Source organism: Lepidochelys kempii, chromosome 18 (genome assembly GCF_965140265.1).
Source record: "Lepidochelys kempii isolate rLepKem1 chromosome 18, rLepKem1.hap2, whole genome shotgun sequence".
In the NCBI taxonomy this organism is placed as follows: Eukaryota; Metazoa; Chordata; order Testudines; family Cheloniidae; genus Lepidochelys; species Lepidochelys kempii.
The window spans coordinates 23,753,541-23,776,698 of record NC_133273.1 but is presented as its reverse complement, the minus strand read 5'-3'; the positions used below and the strand labels follow the sequence as shown (position 1 = coordinate 23,776,698).

Below are 23,158 nucleotides of genomic sequence, written 5' to 3'. Positions count from 1 at the left end.
TTGCATTAGTTCGGTTACCACCTTTTGTGTGGTACAGCTGAGTGAAAAATATCTCTTCCCAAATCCTAGGCGTGTTTTGTCATTGAAATCACCATGCTGTTAAGGCATTAAGGTAGAAGTGCCTCCTTTCTGACTCTTCATTAGCACTGTGGAAAGCTTCCTAAAAACCTCTTACTGTGTAATGTTTACTGGAAACTGCGTAGTCTGTATTCAAAAATAAGCTGATGGGAAGGAGAATTTCATTGTAAAAACATGACACGTCGGGCATGAATTTTCTTATTGCGGTTATTGGAAATTTTTGTTTATCGCAGTTGTTTAAATCATTCACAGCACTGCCAGCCTCTGCTGACCTGGGAGTTCAGAATGTGAAATTGGACATGCTTTCTATATGGCTCCTCACGTTATGTGTGCCAGGTCCAGCTCTCCATAGTCTGATTGTTTTCCTAGAAGATGAAAATCACAGTTTGTTCCTTACCAATTTTCCTCTTTCTGTTTGGCAGACATTGGTTTGTCCTCTTCCCTCCCTGTGTTTCTAATTAAGCAGAAATCAGTGTTCTGATAAACAGATATCGACATAATCATATATTTCAAATTAACTTCTTTCCTAAAGTTACTGATAACACTGTAGATTATTAAAATAAAAACAAATTATGTAGTGCCCACAAATATATTATTTGCTTTACAAGCATTTGAGACAGGTCCCCCCTGCCTGAGAAAATTACAGTGTAAGGCTCTGATGAGGTGAACACTTAAGTTACTCACATGTGCATTTGTAGGATCAGCATTTTATAAACTATAAACAGACCAGAAAGGGAGGCGGAAATGGAATGCAACATAAGATTGTTTTTCCCCATCTGGATTGAAAGTTTTTAAAAATGGTTTTCCCTTCCATGCCCTGTTCATTTTGTTTAGGTGTTTTAAAACACGTGGCTACTCAACTTTTTTTTTTTTTTTGATAACCGTTTTTCCTCAAACTGCCTCACCCTCCAGTCCCTCCTCCTCTAGGCTTTGTCCCTTTCCCGGGCCAGGAGGTCACCTGATTCCTTTGTTCTCCAACCCCTTTAGCTATCACCTTGCAGGGGGGAAGGGCCCAGGCCATCAGTTGCCAGGAGACAGAGTGTGGGCCATTTATGTACCCTGGCCCTTTGCTCTGCAACAATCACACCCCCTTATCCCACCACCTAGAGACTTAAGAAATACATAGGGGAAACTGAGGCACCCCTACAGTATTTAGAGGAAACATTAAGAACAGTCCCACTTCATCACAGACCCATTCTTACAACTTTCAGCTCTCTAGTTGTTGCCTCTCTTGGGTGGAGACACACATCTCCCTCTCTCCTGACTGGGTATTTCCAGACTGCATAGATCTCTACCTACACTGTGAATTCCTCAGAAAAGTCAGACTGCCTAAGCAACCCTGCTTTATTTATCTTCTTGGAGACAGGAAACAGTGTAATTCCTATAGTTAAGTTACTACACCTCTTTCTAAGCAAGCACATTTATTCTTAAAGTAAAAGCTTTACTGAAAAAACATTAAAACAATAAAAGAACCTACATGCATGCAGATAAGTTTACCAGAGGTCACCCCCTTACTCCAACAAGAGCTCTGGCTGGTGAACAGTCCTTTAAACCCCACCCAGGGGGTTTCCTGTGGTTACCAGTTCATTACATCTTTTGCTCAGCGAAAGTACAACCAGGAAATCTGTGCTTTACTTTATATGGTTTTTGGGTCCTTGATTTGTCCTCATGTGACAGGTGATCAGCAGATATCCCACCTTGCAAAGCTTCAAAGGCTGAATTTTTGCATAATCGGAGAAGATATATTTGCATTCTGGGAAACCTCTTTAACTAGCAGTTCATTCTTATTTTAGCTCATAGTACTTCCCAAAGTTTATATTAGTCATGTCTCTTTGACAAGTTGCACACAAGCCCACAATAACATACAAACATTTGCATTTTTAAGATCCGCTCCGAAGATACTTAAATTTATTTAAATAAAGTTCAGCTTAATTCAGTAAGGTTTGTCCAGGACATTGCCATATTTTTCACAGGCCCTACAAAAACAAGGGCTTTTTGTGCTTGTTAACATGTTCTTTTGTAGTGATTCGTGAAGGATATTATTCCCAGAGCTGTGCAGATGTCATTAGGGACATACAGGCAGAGATGTTTTTCAAGATGAAGTGCTCTATACCAACTTCAGAGCAAAATGTGAACAGCATGGTTTCAACCAAGCCTTCCCTCAATAGACCCATCAAATCTACAATTTTAAAATAAAGGAAAATGTGAACTGATTCACGGAAGGGGAGAAAAAGAGAGGGATCATCTTGTGTTCACTTTAATCAATTTGTGAGGCACTCAAATATTTTGGTGATCAGTGAAGTATAAGAACACAGAGAGAAACAGATGAGCCAATAGGCCTAGAAAGTCCGGTACATGTTTCTGAGAAGGGCCAATATCAAGTGCTTCAGAGAAAGATGTAAGATGGTGTGGGTTTGTGATAATCCTTAGTTCCTGGGGGAGTTAATTCAACAGTCTCAAACTGGCCTCTGCAGAAGTCCTATGTCCTGTACAAATGAGCTTTACCTATTGTGTCAAAGGAACATAGTTGACCACATTTTTCATCCCACAGCCTTAAGTAGCACTAGCCCAGGCTGTGAGGTACCTTGTGGATAAGGACCAAAACCTTGAATTTGAGATGATTTTCTATGGGGAGCCAGTGTAGAATCATAGAATATCAGGGTTGGAAGGGACCTCAGGAGGTCATCTAATCCAACCCCCTGCTCAAAGCAGGACCTAATCCCCAACTAAATCATCCCAGCCAGGGCTTTGTCAAGCCTGATCTTAAAAACCTCTAATAAAGGAGATTCCACCACTTCCCTAGGTAACCCATTCCAGTGTTTCACCACCCTCCAAGTGAAAAAGTTTTTCCTACTATTCAACCTAAACCTCCCCCACTGCAACTTGAGACCATTGCTCCTTGTTCTATCATCTGGTACCACTGAGAACCGTCTCGATCCATCCTCTTTGGAACTCCCTTTCAGGTAGTTGAAAGCAGCTATCAAATCCCCCCTCATTCTTCTCTTCTGCAGACTAAACAATCCCAGTCCCCTCAGCCTCTCCTCATAAGTCATGTGCTTCAGCCCCCTAATCATTTTTGTTTCCCTCCACTGGACTCTTTCCAATTTTTCCACATCCTTCTTGTAGTGTGGGGCCCAAAACTGGACACAGTACTCCAGATGAGGCCTCACCAGTGCCGAATAGAGGGGAACGATCACGTCCCTCGATCTGCTGGCAATGCCCCTACTTATACAGCTCAAAATGCCGTTTGTCTTCTTGGCAACGAGGGCACATTGTAGGGAGCAGAGGACAGGTTTGGTGGGCTCATAGTAGCTTCTGTTGTTGAGGAGATGCACTGAAGCATTTTGTACTAATTAGAGTTTCCTAAGTGCTGAATACTTCCTGCCCAGATATATCACGTTGCTGTAGTCCTGCCGAGCAGTGACAAAGGTCACTAGCCAACCGAGGTGACAGCAGCATCTGTGACTAATGCTTTCTGTGTGAAAATATAGTGTCAGTGAGGAATCCAAGACTTTTCCTAGACTATGGACCAAATAGACCAATTGCGGATGTCCACCTTCAACCAAAGGAGACTGCACCAAGGCTGCATACTCTTCAAAGGGCTTTCCTCTGCCCACCATCATCATTTGTTTTGTTCAGGTTTAGCATCAGCCAGCTGTTCTTTATCCATGAGCTGATTTTGTCCAAGCACTGGGCCATGTTAGTGGTGGTAGTGTGGTTGTATGTGGTGAAGGACAGGGTAGAGATGTATATCATCTGGCACTTGAGAGCGTGTTGTCTGACCCAAATCGGTGTAGCTGCAAAGCTTCCTGTAAATGGATTGAGAAACTGTTGTATATTGTTCTGGTTCAGCTGGACATGTGCTAAATCTTGGTTACAGTGCTTGGGACAACTGGTACAAAAAAAGATTGAGCCTTACTGCAAGGTGCAGTATGTGCTTTGCAAGCTCAGTGTTCCCATCAGTGATAATTTGCAGTGCCTTTTTGCTTCTTATAAATGGGGCCTTAGAGTTCTGATCAGTTCCTGACATGTCATTTTGTATGAGAACATCAGGACTAAAGGGTTAAGAATATGAAGTAGGGAGCTACATAAATATTTGGGGCCACCAAAGCCTTAAGGGCTTGATTTAGCTACATTAGAAACTCCTCAGTACACACACTATAATTGCAATAATCCTATGTTAGAATGCAGCATGCAGATGAAACTGGACTAGAATGTTATCCAAAGGAACACATATTGAAAGAGAATATTTTTAATTAATCCTTTTTGAAAATCAAAACGCACACATCGTTCTTGTAGTCAGCTTGGTGATAGTGTGAAACGAATTCTAGAAAGGAAACTCAATTTAGTATGGTGTAGCACCTAATCTGAAAATAATAGATGGCCACTGAACTTCACAGTCCTGATGAGAAGACTAAACCCATTCACTAGCAATTTTCTAGTATATAAACATTTAATCTACAATAGATTTAGACCCTATGAAAATGTAACTGGATGATTGAGAGACTAAATGAATCTGTTTAATCCCCAAATAGGGGGACAGTGCACCTTAATTTTGCTCAGAGTTTTATTAATAAGAATGTAACTTAAAACATCATTATTAGTGACTTATGTATCTCATTATAATTTGAAATGTCGTCAGTATTTCTGTAGTGGCTTCAAAGGAGTTATCATTCATGAAATATTGAACCAATGACCTTAGCTATTCACTTATGATGAAAGGCCCAATATAACATTTTAGTGAACATGATATTTATGAAAAATGAAACCGCTCATTTCTATTAATCAATAGCACATTAAGCCATTTATCATTAATTTGATTTTAAAAGGTCATAGTGGAACTGGATATTCCACTCTCTTCTCATCTAGTTTCATTTTAATAGCCAAGAGAGCACAAGGGGATGCAGAAGGAAAAATCACTGCTCTTTTGGTATATTTGCTTTCTTGAGCCAGGCAAGTCTAGAAGATCACCCTACTGCTATCTGACTTGGAAATATTCATATGAAACAGAAGAACCTGAAGAAGAGAGAAGTAGCTCTAACGGCTCACAACAATGGTGTCCATCGCATTTTACATATTAAAATGAACACAGTTGTCAGGTAGAGCCTGACTCTTCGTTTTCTCTTGATCACTTCTGACTTGAGAAAGGGGATTAGGTTGAAGCACAAAATGCTGTGACACCTTTGTTTGCGGTAAACAGCTGTGCAAACCTTAGTAATTGAAAGGCATTAAATGTCAGTGGAATTTAGTTAAATAAATGCCTTTAAAGTGTTCTATAAACATGAATTATTTTTCTTTGTGACCCTTTATTCACATGTTAATCTTTGTACCCCTTCAGCATCTTACCTCTTTGATCCTTTGCCATAGTGGAAGGGTGACCACAGTTACTAAAAGGGAACCCAGCTAATGCTTGTGATGCTGTTACATCAATTGGACTCTGAAGCCATCCCTCCCGCAGAAAGCCAACCTCCTGTCTCGTGCTACACAGTATGAATAACCTAGTAATTCGGTCTTGCTGTCATAATTTTGGAGAGGCAGGAATGTTTTGTTACTCCATTGATTCCTAAAGAGCCATTCAAAATCTGTCTCCACCAAATGTCATTGGAGTGAAGCCAGGCTGTTTCTCAACAATCCAGCGTGGATGCAGTAAAGAAGCAAATTTTTCTTCATGTGTTTAGTGGAATATTCTCATTTTGTTTGTCCTTCAAATTGCTACCGGACTAGTCTGTCTGTCTAGAGAGGATTATGTGCCTGTGAGCTAGGGAGTACTGGTCTTGCTACGTGGGAAAGCTACTGTCACAGTTTACAGCAGAGAGATGTTTGTGGAATTTTATGCTTAACTCTCCAACTTTTGTTGCAGAATGTGGAATGTCCACAGTTTTTTTGTTTTGTTTTTGCAAAGTTGATTTGTGTTTGACGTTTTGGAATTAAAATACAGGAGGGGTCTGGTATGAAACCCTGAGATTTTTATAGTCTTTCTTCAGAGTTGGCTGTAGCTATCCCATGCCACACAAAACTGAAATGGGAACATGCTGGCTTGGTCTAATTAAAATAACATGCACACAAAGGTAATTATTTTGTTACTGGGTCCTGCTTTTACACTCAGGTATGCAAGCTGGTACCGTTGTGACAGCTTGGAAAACATGTCAAATCAAAATTGGTGCTAATATTTTATTATCCCATGTGAAAAGCTGTATTTAAGTAATAAAGTATAATTTCATTTTACTCTGTACTTAGTATAACTAAATATGCTGGAATGTGTCTGATGGATTCCCGTTTCAGGGCTGATTTTGATAATAATGCTTAAACAACATTGTCTGTGCTCTAAATGAATTTTGTTCCTTTTCTCAGGCCTCTCAGGAAGAGCTGAAAGCTGCCTATCGCCGACTATGTATGTTGTACCATCCAGACAAGCACAGAGACCCAGAGCTCAAAACACAAGCTGAGCAACTGTTTAACCTTGTTCACCAGGCTTATGAAGGTCAGTGGAAGGCTTAGATTTGCAGAAACTGTCTTCATAGTAGTTGCTGGATTTTTGATGCTTGCATTGTATAGTCTGGAGAGAAAGAGAGATTCCTTTGTGCTCTTTAAAGATGATGGTTAATTTTGCACTTTTGACTTGGTGCTTTGGAAAATCAGTACTTTGTTTTTGAAACTAGTATGTGCCCAATGAATGGAAAATGAGTACATTAGAAGAGCAGGAGTTGCATTTTGAACTGGGATCCAGTTAGGGTCTTATTTTTTATAATCTCTTATTGCAAGTTATTTTTAATGGGTTTTTACCTGTCTAGATTGCCAGCTATGGCTAAATCACAATATAAAACACACATTTTTACCACCTTCTTATTCTGTGCATTACCTCATGTCGGCCAGACCTCCTGAAAGTCAATTGCATGAAAAATCATTGTGAAAAGTTTATATGAAAGTCACTTGTACGAAAAGTATGCAGTAGATGGGTTTTTGTACATCATACTACAGATTATCACAACATAGAATAATACCTTTGCGATGTGTTCAGTGAATGAGGTAAGGAGTCTTACAATAAGATGTGGAGTCCTTGCCTCATTCAATGTGCAGCTCCACTAAATTTTTCATTGTGCAGTTAACTGTGCAGGATGCTTACTGTGACCCTTCCTTAGCTCTATCGTATATAAATTTAATGAGAAAATGCCATGCAAAATGTGCTGTGCATGCGTGTGTTTGCACATGTCCTAACTTGGTCAAAACCAAATCAATTGTCTCTCTAACAGAAGCACTTTTAATCAGAAAAGTGCTGTTTCCAGGTCAAATGTCAACTTTCGGTCCCTAGCCATCAGAGCTGTTTTTAAATAAATAAGAAGTTGCAAGAATGTTTTTATAATGTAGTAACTAATTTTTTCAATCTCTAGTTTTGTTTAAACTTTTCAAAAAATCTACCTTGAACAGAGACTAGTGCTCGAAAACTTCAAATTGAAAGGCAAATTTAGCTTGTTTCTTTGTACTGAAGGGTCCTGAGTTTCCATTCCCGGTCACCCACTCTGTGTATCCCAGCATGGGTAGAGAAACATACGCTAGGTCTGCTCATGCTCACATGCTAAACATAGCAGTGTGGCCATGGTAGCATGTATGTACCCAGGGGATCAGGTGACTAGCTCAAGTCACCACCTGTCCAGCCACCGCCACTGCTACGTTTATAGCACTAGCTCAAGTAGTAGGATGCATCTGCCTACCTGCACTGGGAAGCACAGTCCCAACTGCAGTGCAGATGTATCCTTGAGGTCTTCAATCCTTCGTGAGAATTTCCACACATTCAAAGGCCTAGTTAAGGACGACATAGCAAGAGTACTTTGCACGTAACGTCTTCCCCTCCAAGGTTCTCCAAGCACTGTACAAACAATGAATTTAACTCTCTCTTAGGTAAATACTGTTGGTATTCCATGCTATTGATGGTGTAACTGAGTGTGCTGGGGTGTTCACCACACACAAAGCCTGAAGGGGGCTAGGTGCGCAAATTTACTGCCTAGACTGCACCTAGAGGAGGAGCTAGGGACTCATTAAAAGGATGAATTAAAGCAGAAGCTCAGCTGGGCCGGAACATAGTATAAAGCCCAGTAGCTGGGAGTAGAAGGAGCTGCAGAGAGAGGGGCTGCAGTCACTGTTAGGGTGATACAAGGCAAGGTAGAAAGTCGCACACAGATATGGCAGTAAGGGATAGGACTATGCAGACCTCGCCTGCTTGTCATAGGGTTCCTGGGCTGGGACCCAGTATAGAGGGTGGGCCTGGGTTCCCCTACTAGCCAAAGGGGAAATGGCACAGTTAAGAGGCAGTGAAAGGAAACACTATTATTCTCTAAAATAAAGACTTTTCACATCACAAATAAAACCTAATTTTGTATCTCGATTCACTGTTTTTCCTAAAAATGAGATTTTAATGGCCAGTGAAACAGTCAGAATGTGCTGGGTGATGAATCTGCGTAGGTGAGACAATTTAGTCTTACCAGATGTGGATCTGCCATCAGGGGCAGATGTACTGAATCCATTTCTGCAAAAGATTTGATTGAAACTGTTTCCCTCAGATTATATTCTGTTATCTGGACTTGACCGATACAGTTTTGTAGTTGTCTGAATTATTGATAGTTATCTTACAACGTTTTGGAGATTTGGGGAGAAGTAACTGAAATGTAAGTGAATTAGGAGCTAGTCGGATTGTTCTGTGGTAAAACTGCTACAGCAGCAAACTTGACAGTCAGTGATTTAGCCTGGAGGAAGGTTAAAGCAAAACAGTGAATAAATGATTCCTTATTAAATCCCAGAGAATTAGCTAAAGAAATTTGGTTCCTGTGTTTTCTGAAAAGTCAGCATTTCTTTCTCCCCATTAGACTTGAACGTGGGTGGAATAGTTTACATCATCCTTAATTAGGCCTGAGAATATATGGAAACTCTCACTTAAAAAAAGAAAAAAAAGCACTGAAGAACTTGAGTGGGTGATGATGGGGAATGGAAACTCAGGATCTTTCAATTAAAAAAAAATTGCATTTTAAATCTTGTTCTGGAAATTCAGAGAGCGCTGACATTCTGCTGTAAACAGGTCAGTTTTCTCTTTGAATTTCCTGGCTTTGTTTGTTATGTGTTGCAACCTTAAACATAAACTGTTGCTTATTCAGCATCAAATGGCTTTACAGATAAGGTTGGGCATTACAAAAGTTAAAACCCACTACCAACAACATATGAAAAATAGTATCTGTAACCATGCCTCCATGGGTCACAACTGAGAATACCAAATTCAGGACAAACTGCTGAGAAATAGGGCACACACACCCCAAGACTGGAGGTTATTCTTCTATGAGATATACCAATCTAGCAACAAAAGTAAACTTCCGTCTCACCACACTGGCTAACAAGAAGTCAGAAAAGCAGTGTCCTTCAGTATTCCAGTCCTTGTATCACCACCAAAAACACTAGACTTAACGATGAGTGGTTATTTAAAACCAATTTCATCAAACCAAAAGATTCTTCTGATCCCAAAGGACCAGCCACGTACCCAGGTCAATACATAACTCAGATTTTACCCAAAAATCACGCTGTTGCCAATTCTTTAGTATCTAAAATCTAAACGTTTATTCATAAAAAGAAAGAAAGGTAAGAGTTAAAACCCATTAAAGGAATCAAATACATACAATAATTGCAAAGTTATTGGTTCAGGTTTTTAGCAGTGATGGAATAAACTACTGGCTTAAGTCAAGTCTCTGGTTGCTTCCAAATCACTGGAAGGTCCTCAGTCCCTTGGTTAGATGCTCCCATTCGTATAAGTCCATAGTTCAGAGGTTGGAGCAAAAAAGAGGCAAAATGGACATGTTTCTAGTGCCTTTTATAGCTTCTGCCATGTGGAGGGAAATCCATTGTTTCAAACAAAGCACTCAGCACAGCTAGTGGAAAATTACAAGTAGAAGATGGAGTTTGGAATCACATGAGCAAGTCACATGTCCATGCATGACTCACTTACTCATGGAAGGAAATTCCATTAAGAGTAGATAGGCATCTTCCATTGTGAGTTAAGTGTTTTATTAATGGGCCACTTAATTTGAATAGTCCCTTCAAGATGTGCAGGCTAAATACTTCGTGGACTTTACCGCAGGAGCAAATGTTTGAAATCCAGATCTAGAGCCAATACTCATAACTTCAAATACAAAAACGATACATGTATACAAATAGCATAATCGTATTCAGCAAGTCATAACCTTCCATAGACAGGTTTAATTCGTACAAGATTTGTTGCAATTATACAACAGTGGTAGCAACAGTGATCTACATGGTCATATTTTAATCAGATAACATCAAAGTACCGAGCTAGGAGAGGTGACTAGCTCACTAATCTCTCCATAGTTAAGATTGAAGCTAATTTTCCATTATAAACCTGATTTTTTTTTTTTTTTTTTTAAACCTAACACTAATACCTCTCCTTAGCTTCACCAGATCCAAAACAATCCAACTGAAATCTTAGCCAATGGTCGAACTGTTCTGGGAAGCTTAGCGTAAAGTACAGAAGACTTTTGGAATGGATACGTTTGTGGCAGGGGAGTTCACAGATTGAATTCATTTTCTGAAGATTTTCCTTTCTTTTTTGTTCATATTTTGTTCATGTTACTAAAATGGGTTGACCCATTCTCTTGGTGGTTTGGAGTTTTGCAGGAGTTTGAAATTATATATGTGCTTTTTCACTTAAATGATAAATGATATTCATCTGGTTAAATGGCATTTCACAAGGTGTTCATGGCCCAGTACAAATGTTATGACTTCTTCATGGCCCAGGTGGGCATGGCTGTCATGGGTGGTGTAGCAGGCAGAGAACCACATGGAACAGGGTCAATCTGGTATAGTGAGTGGAAGGAAGGAAGCCAAATACTATGATGGCATGCCCCCTAAAAATGAATGGGAGTTTAAAGAAATTCCCAGGCAAAATAGTGAACTTGGAGTAAAGGTCAAATGAATCTGTCAATTCCCCAAAAAAACCTTTAAGGGAATGTTATGGTTTTCTGAAAAATCAAGGCCTTTAAGATGGAAATTCTATCAGCATGAAGGCTTTCTACAGTGTGTATCACTGTGATTCTCTGTTTAAAAAAGAATCCAAAATACTCAGAAGTATGCAAATGCACCAAGATGTATTTTGTAAAAGTAATGAGGTCTTAATAATATGGGACCTTACTACAGTCCTGCCTCTGCTGTTAAATCTTTGCTGAGAAGTTGGGGGAAGCCACCTGGTTTTCTTTTAGTGATATTGGGTGTGTAGATAGGACAAATAGGAATTAGCTGAGGACAGCATTTCTCAAACTTCATTGCATTACGACCCTCTTCTGACAACAAAAATTACTATGTGACCCCAGGAGGGGGTACTAAAGCCTGAGTCCACCCAAGCAGGGGGGCTAAAGCCTGAGCCCCACCACCCCAGATGGACGAGCCAGCCAAAGCTGAAGCCCAAGGGCTTCAGCCCTGCGGGATGGGCCTGTAACCTGAGCCCAGCTGCCCAGGACTGAAGATCTCAGGCTTCAGCTTCGGCCCCGGGCGGTGGGGCTTGGGCTTCGACCCCAGGCCCCAGCAAGTCTAACGCCAGCCCTGGTGACCCCATTAAAATGGGGTCCTGACCCACAGTTTGAGAACTGCTGCCTTAGGAAGTAGCTTTGTGACTAAAAGCATGCTATACTTTCTGTACCAAGAGGAGGAGATGAATAAACCATAAAAGTGTGTGTCTGGACTGATTTAAAAAATACAGACTAATACCTAATGTTGTGTGTGCTGAAACGCCATTCTGAATGGAATTTTGTAAATTCTCCTGCTGCAGTTAGATATTAGTGAAAAACCTCTCTGCTATATTCGTGCAATTGCACCAAAATGCTGCTTCTGGGCTCATTGCTGGAAAAGTGGGTAGGTATCACCATGCAGCCTGTAAAATCAGCCGTGGCACAGTGCTATCGGTGTGTGCACCCAGTGGCAGTATTACGTTCTGTTCAGAATATTTCAGTCTTACTTCATCCACATAGCTGGGATAAGACTTGTGCTTTCTGTTAGCAATTGGTTCCTCCTAAAGCTGCTTCACCAGATGAGTTGAGTGCAGGTGTTCACAGGTTTTTCTTCAGGGATGTGGTCGCTGCTGGGAAAATTATTGCCATTACTCAGCTATTTGCTTTTGCTCCTTTGTGATTGGGATTTTTTATGTTTTAAAGTACTTTAAACCTTTTAGAAAAAACAAATTCTGAAGCTCTGTGAATTGAGATTCAATGCCTGAATACATACAAATGTGCTGTGCTCAACCGATGAAATAGGAAATGGTCCTATGGATGATCGCTAGAAGGTGTGTGTTTCATTGGTCTTAAAAAATATTGCTTCTGTGATTTAAAAATAGCAGATTATATTAATCTGCATGTCTCTGTCAGAGTTTTTGTCCTTTTATTTTTATATTTAAAGGATATATATCTAGTGGATAGAGATGTTAGTGTGTCCTGTGAGTAAGTGTAGGTGTAGAAAATCATTTGTGGAGCAGGGGAAGACGCCTAGTGTGTCTATTTACAGCTGGTCTATAGTATCTATGTTTTTATTTGAAATAGTCATTGATATATTTGCTGGAGTTTTGAAGGAAAGACTGAAAACTGAGTTCTGTACTCTGAGTATGTTTGGTTTTAATTTGCAGTGCTTAGTGATCCACAGACAAGAGCCATTTATGACATATATGGGAGGAGAGGACTGGAAATGGAAGGATGGGAGGTAAGAGAAATTCTTTTCCTTATATCTCACAAAAGGGGCTAAATCCAGCCTAATTTGAAATACTTATGATATCAAAACTATCTATTTGAAGGCACTCTTGTTTAGTTATTTCTACCTCTCACATTGAGAACATCTCGATGGATTTTCAAGTAATGCTTTTTTCTTCTTTTTTGAAAGGGGTATAATAAATCTGACATTCAGAGAGTTCCCTAATAGAATATTACCATGAAAAGCAACATCTTTCTGAGACAAATGTGTCATCGGTGTCTTTCCAGTCCCATGCAAATGTCTTTCATCTAAAACACTTTCACAATCAGCTAGTTTGTGAGATTAAAGATTTCTTGAAGCAGCTGTAAAGTGCTGTGAAAGAGGATTTATCCACTCTTTATCCTCCCCAACACTTCAACCTCTCTGGCCACTCAGTAACAGACTTAAAGGTGGCAATTTTGCAACAGAAAAGCTTCAAAATCAGACTCCAGCAAGAAACTGCTGAGCTTGAATTAATATGCAAACTAGATACCATTAACTTGGCTTTGAATAGAGACTGGGAGTGGCTGGGTCATTTTTTTTATTTACAGCTCTACAACATGCCTAAACCACTTCAGCCTTCTTTCTCAAATCATTGTCTTTAGAGTGTGTTGACCTGTCCTTTGTGGCACACCAGCATTAGTTACTTTATCCCACCAGGAGACACCAAGTATTCTCTGCGGACATCTCTGGAATGCGTCAAGTTTCCTGTTGTGGGCTTCTAACATTTGCCAAGTTTCAGAAGCATATAACTTTGTGGCTATCACGGTGACATTATATAACTTTATTGTGGTTACCATCTTGCGTTCCTGAGTAGAGTACCGTGATACTGCCTGAATGGAGTCTTCCGCATCCAGTCCACTCGTTTCACTTGCTCCGAGAATACTAATATCGAACAGAGTCACTTCTCTGACTGCTTGCCTCATTTCCTACTGTCCCACATGGGTCTCATGTTACAGCATCTGATTTTAGTTTGGTTTTAGCTGTTGGGGTTTCTTGTTCCAGGTGATGAAATCCCTCCTGGTTTTGGTCCACCACCCATCAGCTGATGAAACATCCAGTTTCACAGGAGAAAGGGTTACAGTATTTGTTTAGATTTTGCCATATATTTTCACCAGGGTGCTGGTAGCAGAAATATGGTCAATTTGGAGAAACTGGCACATGTTTTCCCTGAACACAGTTGCCTGGATCGAGAAGATACCTGTTTTTAGCATGGCTGTTATGCATTTTTTCCTTTGACTTTTAGCCTTCTGATGTATGGTAGGGATACACTTTGTAAACTGAACCTTTCAGTAGGAAGTCCACCCAGAGTCCTTGTATTCATGCTAATTTGCAACGGAAAAAAGCAAATTAAATTTCTTCATTGAATTAAACACACAATTTTTCATCAAAGTAGCAATTTTCGACGTTGAAAAGTCAGGGCATACACAAGAACGGCCATACTGGGTCAGACCAAGGGTCCATCTAGCGTTCTGTCTTCCAACAATGGCCAATGCCAGATTCTTCCAAGGGAGTGAATAGAATAGGGTGACTATCAAGTTACCCTTTCCCCTGTTGTCCAGTCCTGTAATCTGGCAGTAAGAGGCATCAATTAAAGTTCACCCACAAATGGTGAATAGTGATGAACACAAATAAAGAGTAGGAGGACTTGTGGCACCTTGGAGACTAACCAAATTATTTGAGCATAAGCTTTTGTGAGCTACAGCTCACTTCATCGGATGCATAGCTCAGGAAAGCTTTTGCTCAAATAAATTGGTTAGTCTCTTAGGTGCCACACGCCCTCCTTTTCTTTTTGCGGATACAGACTAACACGGCTGCTCCTCTGAAAAAAATAGTGTTTCACCCCCAGCTGTTACAGACTTTAAAAGGGTTTTCATGGATATATTTGAGGCAAAATGGGGTATGATATGTGTAGAACTTTAATGTTTACATTTCTTGATTTTTGTTTAAAAATGCAACTTTATGTTACATTAATATAAGTTCTCATATTTAATACGTATAGATAGTGAAAGCCTCAGTGCAATACTGATTATATGGAAGATCACAACCAGTATTTTAGATTTCCGTTGCTAAATTCTTTCTGGGTCTGTTCAGCTTTCTACGTGCATAACCTAGACACTGGATGTGTAGAGACTAAGGCTATTAATTTTCAGTATCCCAATTACAAATAAGGGCTTGTCTACACTACCGCGCAGGGTTGATCTAAGATACGCAACTTCAGCTCATGGATAGCGTAGCTGAAGTCAGCGTACTTAGATCTACTTACTGCAGTGTCTTCACTGCTGTAAGTCAACAGCTGACGCTCTCCCTTAGACTCCGCTTGTGCTCCTCGTTCTGGTAGAGTACCGGAGTTGACGGAAGAGTGCTCAGCGGTCGATTTATCGCAACTATACGAGATGCAATAAATCGACCCCTGCTGGATCGATAGCTGCCCACTGATCTGGTGGGTAGTGTAGATAAGCCCTAAATTACTTAGTTTTATTCCGCTGTTCATCATTGTGTTATGGGCTCTGGTGACTGATATGTAAATATAAACAGTAGTGGATATAGGTGGCCCTTGAGAATCCAAATGAAGTGCCAGGTTGAATATAAAAGAATGAAACAGACCTTTTCAGTCTCGTACTGGACAGGCCAAGCATTTGAAACTTTGCAGTTAGCCTCCATGCAGGATGTGTCCTGAATTTTAACTCATTTTATAATCTGATGACTAGAAATTGGGTGAACTGACACCTATGGAACCTTTTCCTCTTCCTTACGTCATAAAGAAAATCAGAGAAAAAGTAACTTAAGAGTTCTTAATTCAAACTTGCAAAGGTTAAGCAGCTGGGATTCTCCACAACATATCTCACCCTTTTGGCCTTGGCAAAGCATATTACCTGCCAAACGTGTCTTCTACATAGTTCTGAAAGACAGATTTAATATCCGGGTTTCTGTAAAGTGGTTTTAAAGTCAGCATCGTGCAAGTCCTTCCCATACCTCATGCTTAATTAAGACTTTACCACCAGCAGTTTTTGAAGCTGATATCTAACATCTAATGCCTCAGATTCATATGCAAGGGACCCTAGGAACCTCCTCCACAAAGTTTGGCTTCAAAAGGCTGATCGTTGCCTGGTGGGTTTCCATCAGTTTTTCAAAGCCCAGCTTAACACAGTGCAAATCTCTTTTTGGGGTGAAGGGATGGGAGACTGGCTTCATTGAGATTTCATATATTTTAATTGTCTCTCTGCCCTGTAGAGCTGAACAAATACTGTAACCCTTTCTTCTGTGAAGCTGAATGTTTCCTCAGCTGATGGGTGCCCAAGACCAGTGCATTATGCTTTTAAATATTGGAAGAAAAGGATGCTATAGGAGAGAAGGTAAAAGAAGGGGGAGGAGAGAAATGGTGTAAGGAGAAGTAGAGGAGAAAAGGCAAATGATGAAGGGAAAGTCTAGCGCTTAGGGAAGTCAAGAATAGAAGAATGTACAACAGGGGAAAGACAGGAAACAGAGTAAAAGATAGTGGGACAGTGGGGAAGATTAAAGAAGGAAAACAGAAGTGGAGGGAAGATGAGGTAGAATGGAGAGAAGAGAATAAGGGGGTATGTTTCCATTCTGGTGTTCTATGAGACAGAATATGAATGTGTTATACAATTACATTTTTTGCATGGTTCCTATTGGAATCGGGGTTCCCTTTCCACAAAATTCCATAATCCTCTGTGCGTGAGGAGTAGGTGAAGGTGAGGGACGAGTGCTGGAGTGAAATGTCCAACACAGGAATCCGAACTTCAGAGACAGCCGTTCATTTCTGGAGGCCACTGTGTATCTCACTTGAAGCCAGGGTGGATTTGATTTAAATCACTAGTCAGGAAGACTCAATTTAACCATGATTTTCTACATAAAAGTGCATTCTTGTTGGTTGTGATAAACTTAATACATATTCTTTACAACTCAGAGATAGACGTAGGTTTCATTTTTAGAAGGTAAACACTATATATTTTTAAACAGTGATTTATTTTGAAAATTTTTCAGATTAGTTTTACAGCTACACTATATCAGAAAATGAATGATTGTTTGGTTATTTCATTTACCAAAGATAATTGAAGTAGATATTTATGAAGTCGTTGGGAGGTGAACTATCTCCGATTCAGCAGGTTAATCATTAATATTTGGAGGATTTTCTTGCCATGCTGTATTAGGAGGAGACCATTGCCAGACAGGCATTCAAATTATTTTATTTAACTAAAACAACAAAGTTAAGTATTCTGGATTTTTTTTGTCAACAGCAAACATATAATATTTTAACAAAACATACATATGTCCCTCGCTTCTCACATTTATCTCCAGACTTCTTCTCCTTGTCTAGATCTATTCCGCCCCTAACAATCTTCTATTAATTGAACTTTCTGAAACTTTGCACTTTTAGAGAGAGGTAAGGGATTGACTCTGTGTATGCAAATTTGCAGAGGGACAATCGAGTTGAGGTCTGCTATGTCTCACTTCTGTATATTATTTATTTATAAACATTTTTGCTGTTAACAAGCATGTTACCTCTGGAGAGACGAATCCAGTTTGAGAACTGCAAAACGAAGCATCTCCTTTATCTTCTGGACTGAGCACTGAGTCCCACTGGGTAGATAGAAAGATCAACCTAAATAATCTGTTCAGAAGCCCCTGGAACCCCATAAGATTGGGTCCCTCATCCATGAACTATTGGAACTCATCTACAAAACTTTTCTTAAACATGACATGAATATATTGTCTCATACTTTAGAATTAGAATTTATAATCCCTATTCCATGATGAGATATCTTTGAGCTATAATGTGTCTTAATTAAAACTATCTTTAGATAGGTTTTTTTCCTCAAAAAGCATTTTATTAAAAAAATCTGATTTAAATAAAAAAATCTTAAAAAAAACCCCTATCATTGATTTTTATCCATCCTGCTTGAAGCCATGAACTTCCACATGATAAAATTCCAGTATAAGTGTTAGTGGAAGCACTGTTAAAACTGGGTGCGAGGCAGATGAGAATTAGCAGTCTGTTTTGAAAAGTCAGCAGAGTTAGCCCTGTTTCTTCTTTTAAATGAACTATGTGGTTATCCCGAATGTAACTTCCTTTTGAAGATGAACTTCATAATGAAAAATAGGATCATTAGGCACTGATCCTGCAAACACTTACACATGCTCACCTGTAAGCACATCAGTAGACCAGTCTCTCTGAGTCATTAAAATAAATATTTCATTTTGATTGTTAAGATTTGCTGTCTTGGACTGATCTGGTGGTGATAACAGGATTACGTTAGTTTAAAATGTAGCTCTGGATCTCTAAACCCCATTTGCTGCTGGTCAGTTTCCAGGTGGAGTATAAAGTGCTGGTTTTAACCTATTGAGTTTTATGTGACTTGGGACCTCTCTACTTCAGAGAGTTTCTTTCACGATGTTGGTACCACTACATTTGTGATCAGTGGAGGTGATTGAGCTATATGCTCATCTTGGGTATAAATGGAGAAGGGGGCTGCTGGCAGGACACTTTTCATGATGGCATAATCACTTTGAAACTCTCTCTACCCCCTTACATCCCAGTATGTCAGAATTATAACCCGATGGGCACATGGCATATAGACCACCTTTCTCCTAGGCATGTGAGAAAGGAATTGATTGAAAGAGAGAGTGAGAGAGTTCTTCTGTGTGGGGCAGTTATAGGGTTATTGGTATGGTATATGAATATCATTATACCTTGTTGGAACTGCCAGATATATTAGACCTCTTAGTCCTTGTCCTCAAAGGAATGCCTTCAAAAGATGAGCCTGGGAGCTTAAATTGATAACTTTCCTTTGATTAAAAATCAGAGACTCAATAAAGACACTGGATTTATGTTCTCATTGCAACTATCTGTACCCACTAACGCTCATAGTTCTGTAACTGCAGAAGTGTTAACTTCCCACTTCACGTTGAATGGTCTCCTGCAATATGTATTAACGCCTAATGCTAAACAATCTATTCCATCTTGCACTTAGCTGTGACACTCTGAGTACCTTTTCCACACCTGAAAAAGAGCTCAGTGTAACTTGAAAGCTTCTCTCTTTCACTACAGAAGATAGTCCAATAAAATATATTACCTCAGCCACCTTGCTTCTCAGATACCTGAAATACATACATGTGTATATATAGAGAGAGATTTTTCTTATTTGTGTTGTATAGTTTTAATTGTGTAAAAAGTACTTTGGGTCAGGAATAGGTGCTTGAATTATAAATCTAAATAAATAAAGTAATAAAAACACAGTGGCTTGATTTCGCAATGGACACAGGAAAAAATCATATTGTGACAGGAAAGGGGATCTTATCTAAGAAGGGAGTGAAAAGCACTGGAGTGTTCTAAACCCCATCAGAGATTCAGTTGTCTGTGATTGTTGGCTGGATGTTCTATTACCTGTTAACCTTGGTTTCTTAATTCCTTTGTGCACAGGTTGTGGAGAGGAGGAGAACTCCAGCTGAAATTAGAGAAGAATTTGAGCGTTTGCAGAGAGAGAGGGAAGAAAGGAGACTTCAGCAGCGAACTAATCCCAAGGTAAAGTAGAAAACACATCTGGTCTGAAGAATGAAGCCTTAAACCATAGGCGCCGACTCCGTGGAAAAATTGGTGGATGCTCTGCACCCACCAAGGCAGCCAAGCTCCCCCTGCCCCAGCTCACCTTGCCTCCGCCTCCTCCCCCGAGCGCGCCGCATCCCCGCTTCTCCTCCCAGCACTTGCTGCCACAAAACAGCTGTTTCGCGGCATAACAAGCTGTGGGAGGGAGGGGGAAGGAGCGGGAATGTGGAGCGCTCAGGGGATGAGGCGGGGGAGGAGGTGGGGCGAGGATTTGGGGAAGGAGTCCAGTGGGGCAGGGAGGGGGCGGAATTGGGGCATGGACTTTGGGGAAGGGTTTGGAATGGGGGCGGGGTGGGGGAGAGGTCGAGCACCTACCAGTGTCAGGAGACGTTGGCACCTATGCCTTAAACTGATAGACATAACAGGTTTAATGGCTAGAGGAGTGATCTGAAACTAACAGGGTCATTTATTGCAGTTTTTCCCACCCTTTTATAATGCTGCAACTTATAAGGAAATTCAGGGAAAAAAACATTTAGCATGTGGTTTACAGTAAAGTGAATTGTTTTAAAACGTTCTCCTCTATGGAGAATTCATTGTGCTTTCATTGGTGAGATACATGTAGAAGTAAAAATCTTACTTGGAACCCTGAGAAAACATTCCAAACACAGGAACTTCTGAGTCCTATGCAAATATTCCAAATAAAGTGAAACTCCCTACAGTTCTCTGACAGGTTTCCCCTGTCACAGGTGTGCTGAGATACATTCAAATGCATCTTTGAAACTGAATGAAAGAAAGACAACTGACAAATCAGTTGCGTAGCAGAAATCTTCCAGGTGGAGTTTAGAGAGCAAAATAAAGTGATAAGGAACAGTCAGCATGGATTTGTCAAAAACAAATTGTGTCAAACCAACCTGATAGTTTTCTTTGATGGGGGAAGCGGTAGATGTGGTATATTTTGACTTTATTAAAGCTTTTGATACTGTTTCACTTGACCTTCTCATAAACAAACTAGCGAAATGCAACCTAGATGGAGCTACTATAAGGTGAGTGCATAACTGGTTAGAAAACTGTTCCCAGAGAGTAGTTATCAGTAGTTCTCAGTCATGCTGGAAGGGCATAATGAGTGGGGTCTGCAGGGATCAGTTCTGGGTCTGGTTCTGTTCAATATCTTCATCAATTATTTAGATAATGACATAGAGAGTACACTTACAAAATTTGCGGTTGATACCAAGCCGGGAAGGGTTGCAACTGCTTTGGAGGATAGGATTAATATTCAGAATGATCTGGACAAACTGGAGGAATGGTCTGAAGTAAATAGGATGAAATTCAATAAGTACTCCACTTAGGAAGGAACAATCAGTTGCACACGTACAAAATGGGAAATGAATGCCTAGGAGGGAGTAATGCAGAAAGGGATCTGGAGGTCATAGTGGACCACAAGCTAAATATGAGTCAACAGTATAACTCTGTTGCAAAACAAGTGAACCTCATTCTGGGCTGCATTAGCAGGAGTGTTGTAATTCTTCCGCTCTACTCCGCGCTGATTAGGCCTCAATTGGAGTATTGTGTCCAGTTCTGGGTGCTACACATCAGGAAATATGTTGGCAAATTGGAGAAAGTACAGAGAAGAGCAACAAAAATTATTAAAGGTCTAGAAAACATGATCTATGAGGGAAGATTGAAAAAATTGGGTTTGTTTAGTCTGGAAAAGAGAAGACTGAGAGGGGACATGATAACAATTTTCAAGTACATAAAAGGTTGTTACAAGGAGGAGGAAGAAAAATTGTTCTTCTTAACCTCTGAGGATAAGACAAGAAGCAATGGGCTTAAATTGGAGCAAGGGAGGTTTAGGTTGGATATTAGGAAAAACTTCCTAACTGTCAGGGTGGTTAAGCACTGGAATAAATTGCCAAGGGAGGTTGTGGAATCTCTCCATCCTTGGAGATTTTTAAGAGCACGTTAGACAAACACCTGTCAGGGAGGGTCTCAATCAGCGTTTCTCAAACTGCGGTCCCTGAGGGTACTCCAGGGGGTCCACGGGCCTCACTGAGAAACTCCTCCCACTCTCTCCCTTCCTCAACTCCTTCCCCTACCTCCCAGCACGCTGGAGAACAGGCTTCCTACCTGCCCTGGCTCCGCGCCACTCCTGGAAGCGGACAACATGTCCCTGCTGCCCTGGGGGACCAGAGGGTCTCCACATGCTGCCTCCGCCCTGAGCACTGCCCCCGCAGCTCCCATTGGCCGGGAACTGCTGGTCTAGATAATACTTAGTTCTGCCATGAGTGCAGGGGACTGGACTAGGTGGCCTCTCAAGGTCCCTTCCAGTCCTAGATTCTCTGATAAACCTGAATATTTTTGGGATCTTGCCAGTAGCACAGTTAGTGTCCATTTTGAGAGAACTTTATCATACTCTTACTACAACAGCTGCTATCCAGTGCATTGTTCCTAGCTCTGGGTCTGCTTGAGCTGTAATAAACTGGTACCTAAATGACCCCCATCATAGCTGAAGCTTAGTTATTTAAATACACTCAAGGATATAAAGTCTTGTGTTGATAACAAGTTTTCATAGCAACATTTTGTGTGTGTGTTGTGGGGAAGATGAAGTCAAACGTGGTGGCCATCCACTGCTTTTTCTCCTCTCCCTGCTGAGGGTAGGAGGACATTCCAGTAGTTTGGGATCCTGATGGCCCTGATGGGTTATTGGCTTGATATCCAGCCACACTTAGCAAGACAAGGCTGAGGAGTATAGCAGAGATTACCAGCTATTGCTGTTTAAAAGCTTCCTGAGCCACATGGTATTCACTTGTTATGCAGTGAAGTAACACAATACCTAGGAGTTAAATCTCTTGGAGCTGCGCTAGCCTAATTTATGCTTGAGGTTTCCCAAACATTACTCAGTTTTTGGCTTTTAAACTATTTTGCATAAAATAACAGAAACCCCTATGTGCCTATGTTTGAAACCGAGGCTAGAAATCAAGTTCTGTGAGGCTTGGGATGTAATCATGATCGTAAGCTTAGATTTCACCCCCTCTATCCTGCTGCCCCTGTGCACACATTTTAAACTCCTTTATTAAGACAAAGAGAATTTCTCCAATTGGATAGAAATCCCTGGATGAGAAAATAACTTCCATTTTATTTATAAATGCCCCCTTAATTGAGAGAAACTTAGCTGTCTTCAAGATGCAGTGTTGGACAAGCTAGCTTGGGGCTGGCAAACTCTGCATTAAGAAACAGTGAAGTGCAGGTTTTGTGTGCTTGGTAGCTCGTAGTGTAACAAGAAGGCTCTTGCAGTGCCACCATCACCATGTTAATGCCCGTAGTCCCAGTGCGCTGATACAGACTAACACGGCTGCTACTCTGAAACCTGTGATTTAACTTGTTTCTTGGGTCATCCAGCTCATCCGCCAAGATTCTACACTGGTGCAACTGCTGTCTTGGAGAAATGATAGTGTTTATATTACCAGGGATACGAAAATATACTTTTTAAGATGGATGTGGGTAATGTTTTGCAGCCCATCAGAGTAGTATCCCTTTAAAAGTTTCCTATGCTTGACAATTCATGCGGATTAAGGTCGTGTGTGAATTTAAAGCACAATAGGTGTTTCAGACCATCTCCATGTGTAGACATTCTTATTCCAAAATAGGAATTCCTTGTTCCTGTTTACTTTAACTCAGAGTGGGTTAAACTAAACAGGAGGAAAGCACTCTTATGCTGGAATAAATCAGGAACAACTGTAGATACTGTTTAAT

At 40.5% G+C, this 23,158-nt stretch overlaps 1 protein-coding gene and 1 long non-coding RNA gene across 4 annotated transcripts in view; one reads left to right on the top strand and one right to left on the bottom strand.

Annotated features, from left to right (window-relative positions):
• DNAJC11 (DnaJ heat shock protein family (Hsp40) member C11) overlaps window positions 1-23,158 on the top strand; it is a 78,070-nt gene that overhangs the window by 9,405 nt on the left and 45,507 nt on the right. For all 3 annotated transcript variants that reach the window (XM_073316958.1, XM_073316960.1, XM_073316959.1), the window contains 3 exons: window positions 6,430-6,559; window positions 12,740-12,813; window positions 19,286-19,387. In XM_073316958.1, coding sequence (XP_073173059.1) covers window positions 6,430-6,559; window positions 12,740-12,813; window positions 19,286-19,387 — 306 coding nt within the window. The remainder of the gene's footprint in view (window positions 1-6,429; window positions 6,560-12,739; window positions 12,814-19,285; window positions 19,388-23,158) is intronic.
• Window positions 16,727-23,110, bottom strand: LOC140900180 (uncharacterized). The gene is made up of 4 exons (XR_012155588.1): window positions 20,619-23,110; window positions 19,250-19,310; window positions 18,009-18,963; window positions 16,727-17,445 (listed from the first exon to the last, which is right to left on the bottom strand). It is a non-coding gene; the product is annotated as an uncharacterized lncRNA (long non-coding RNA).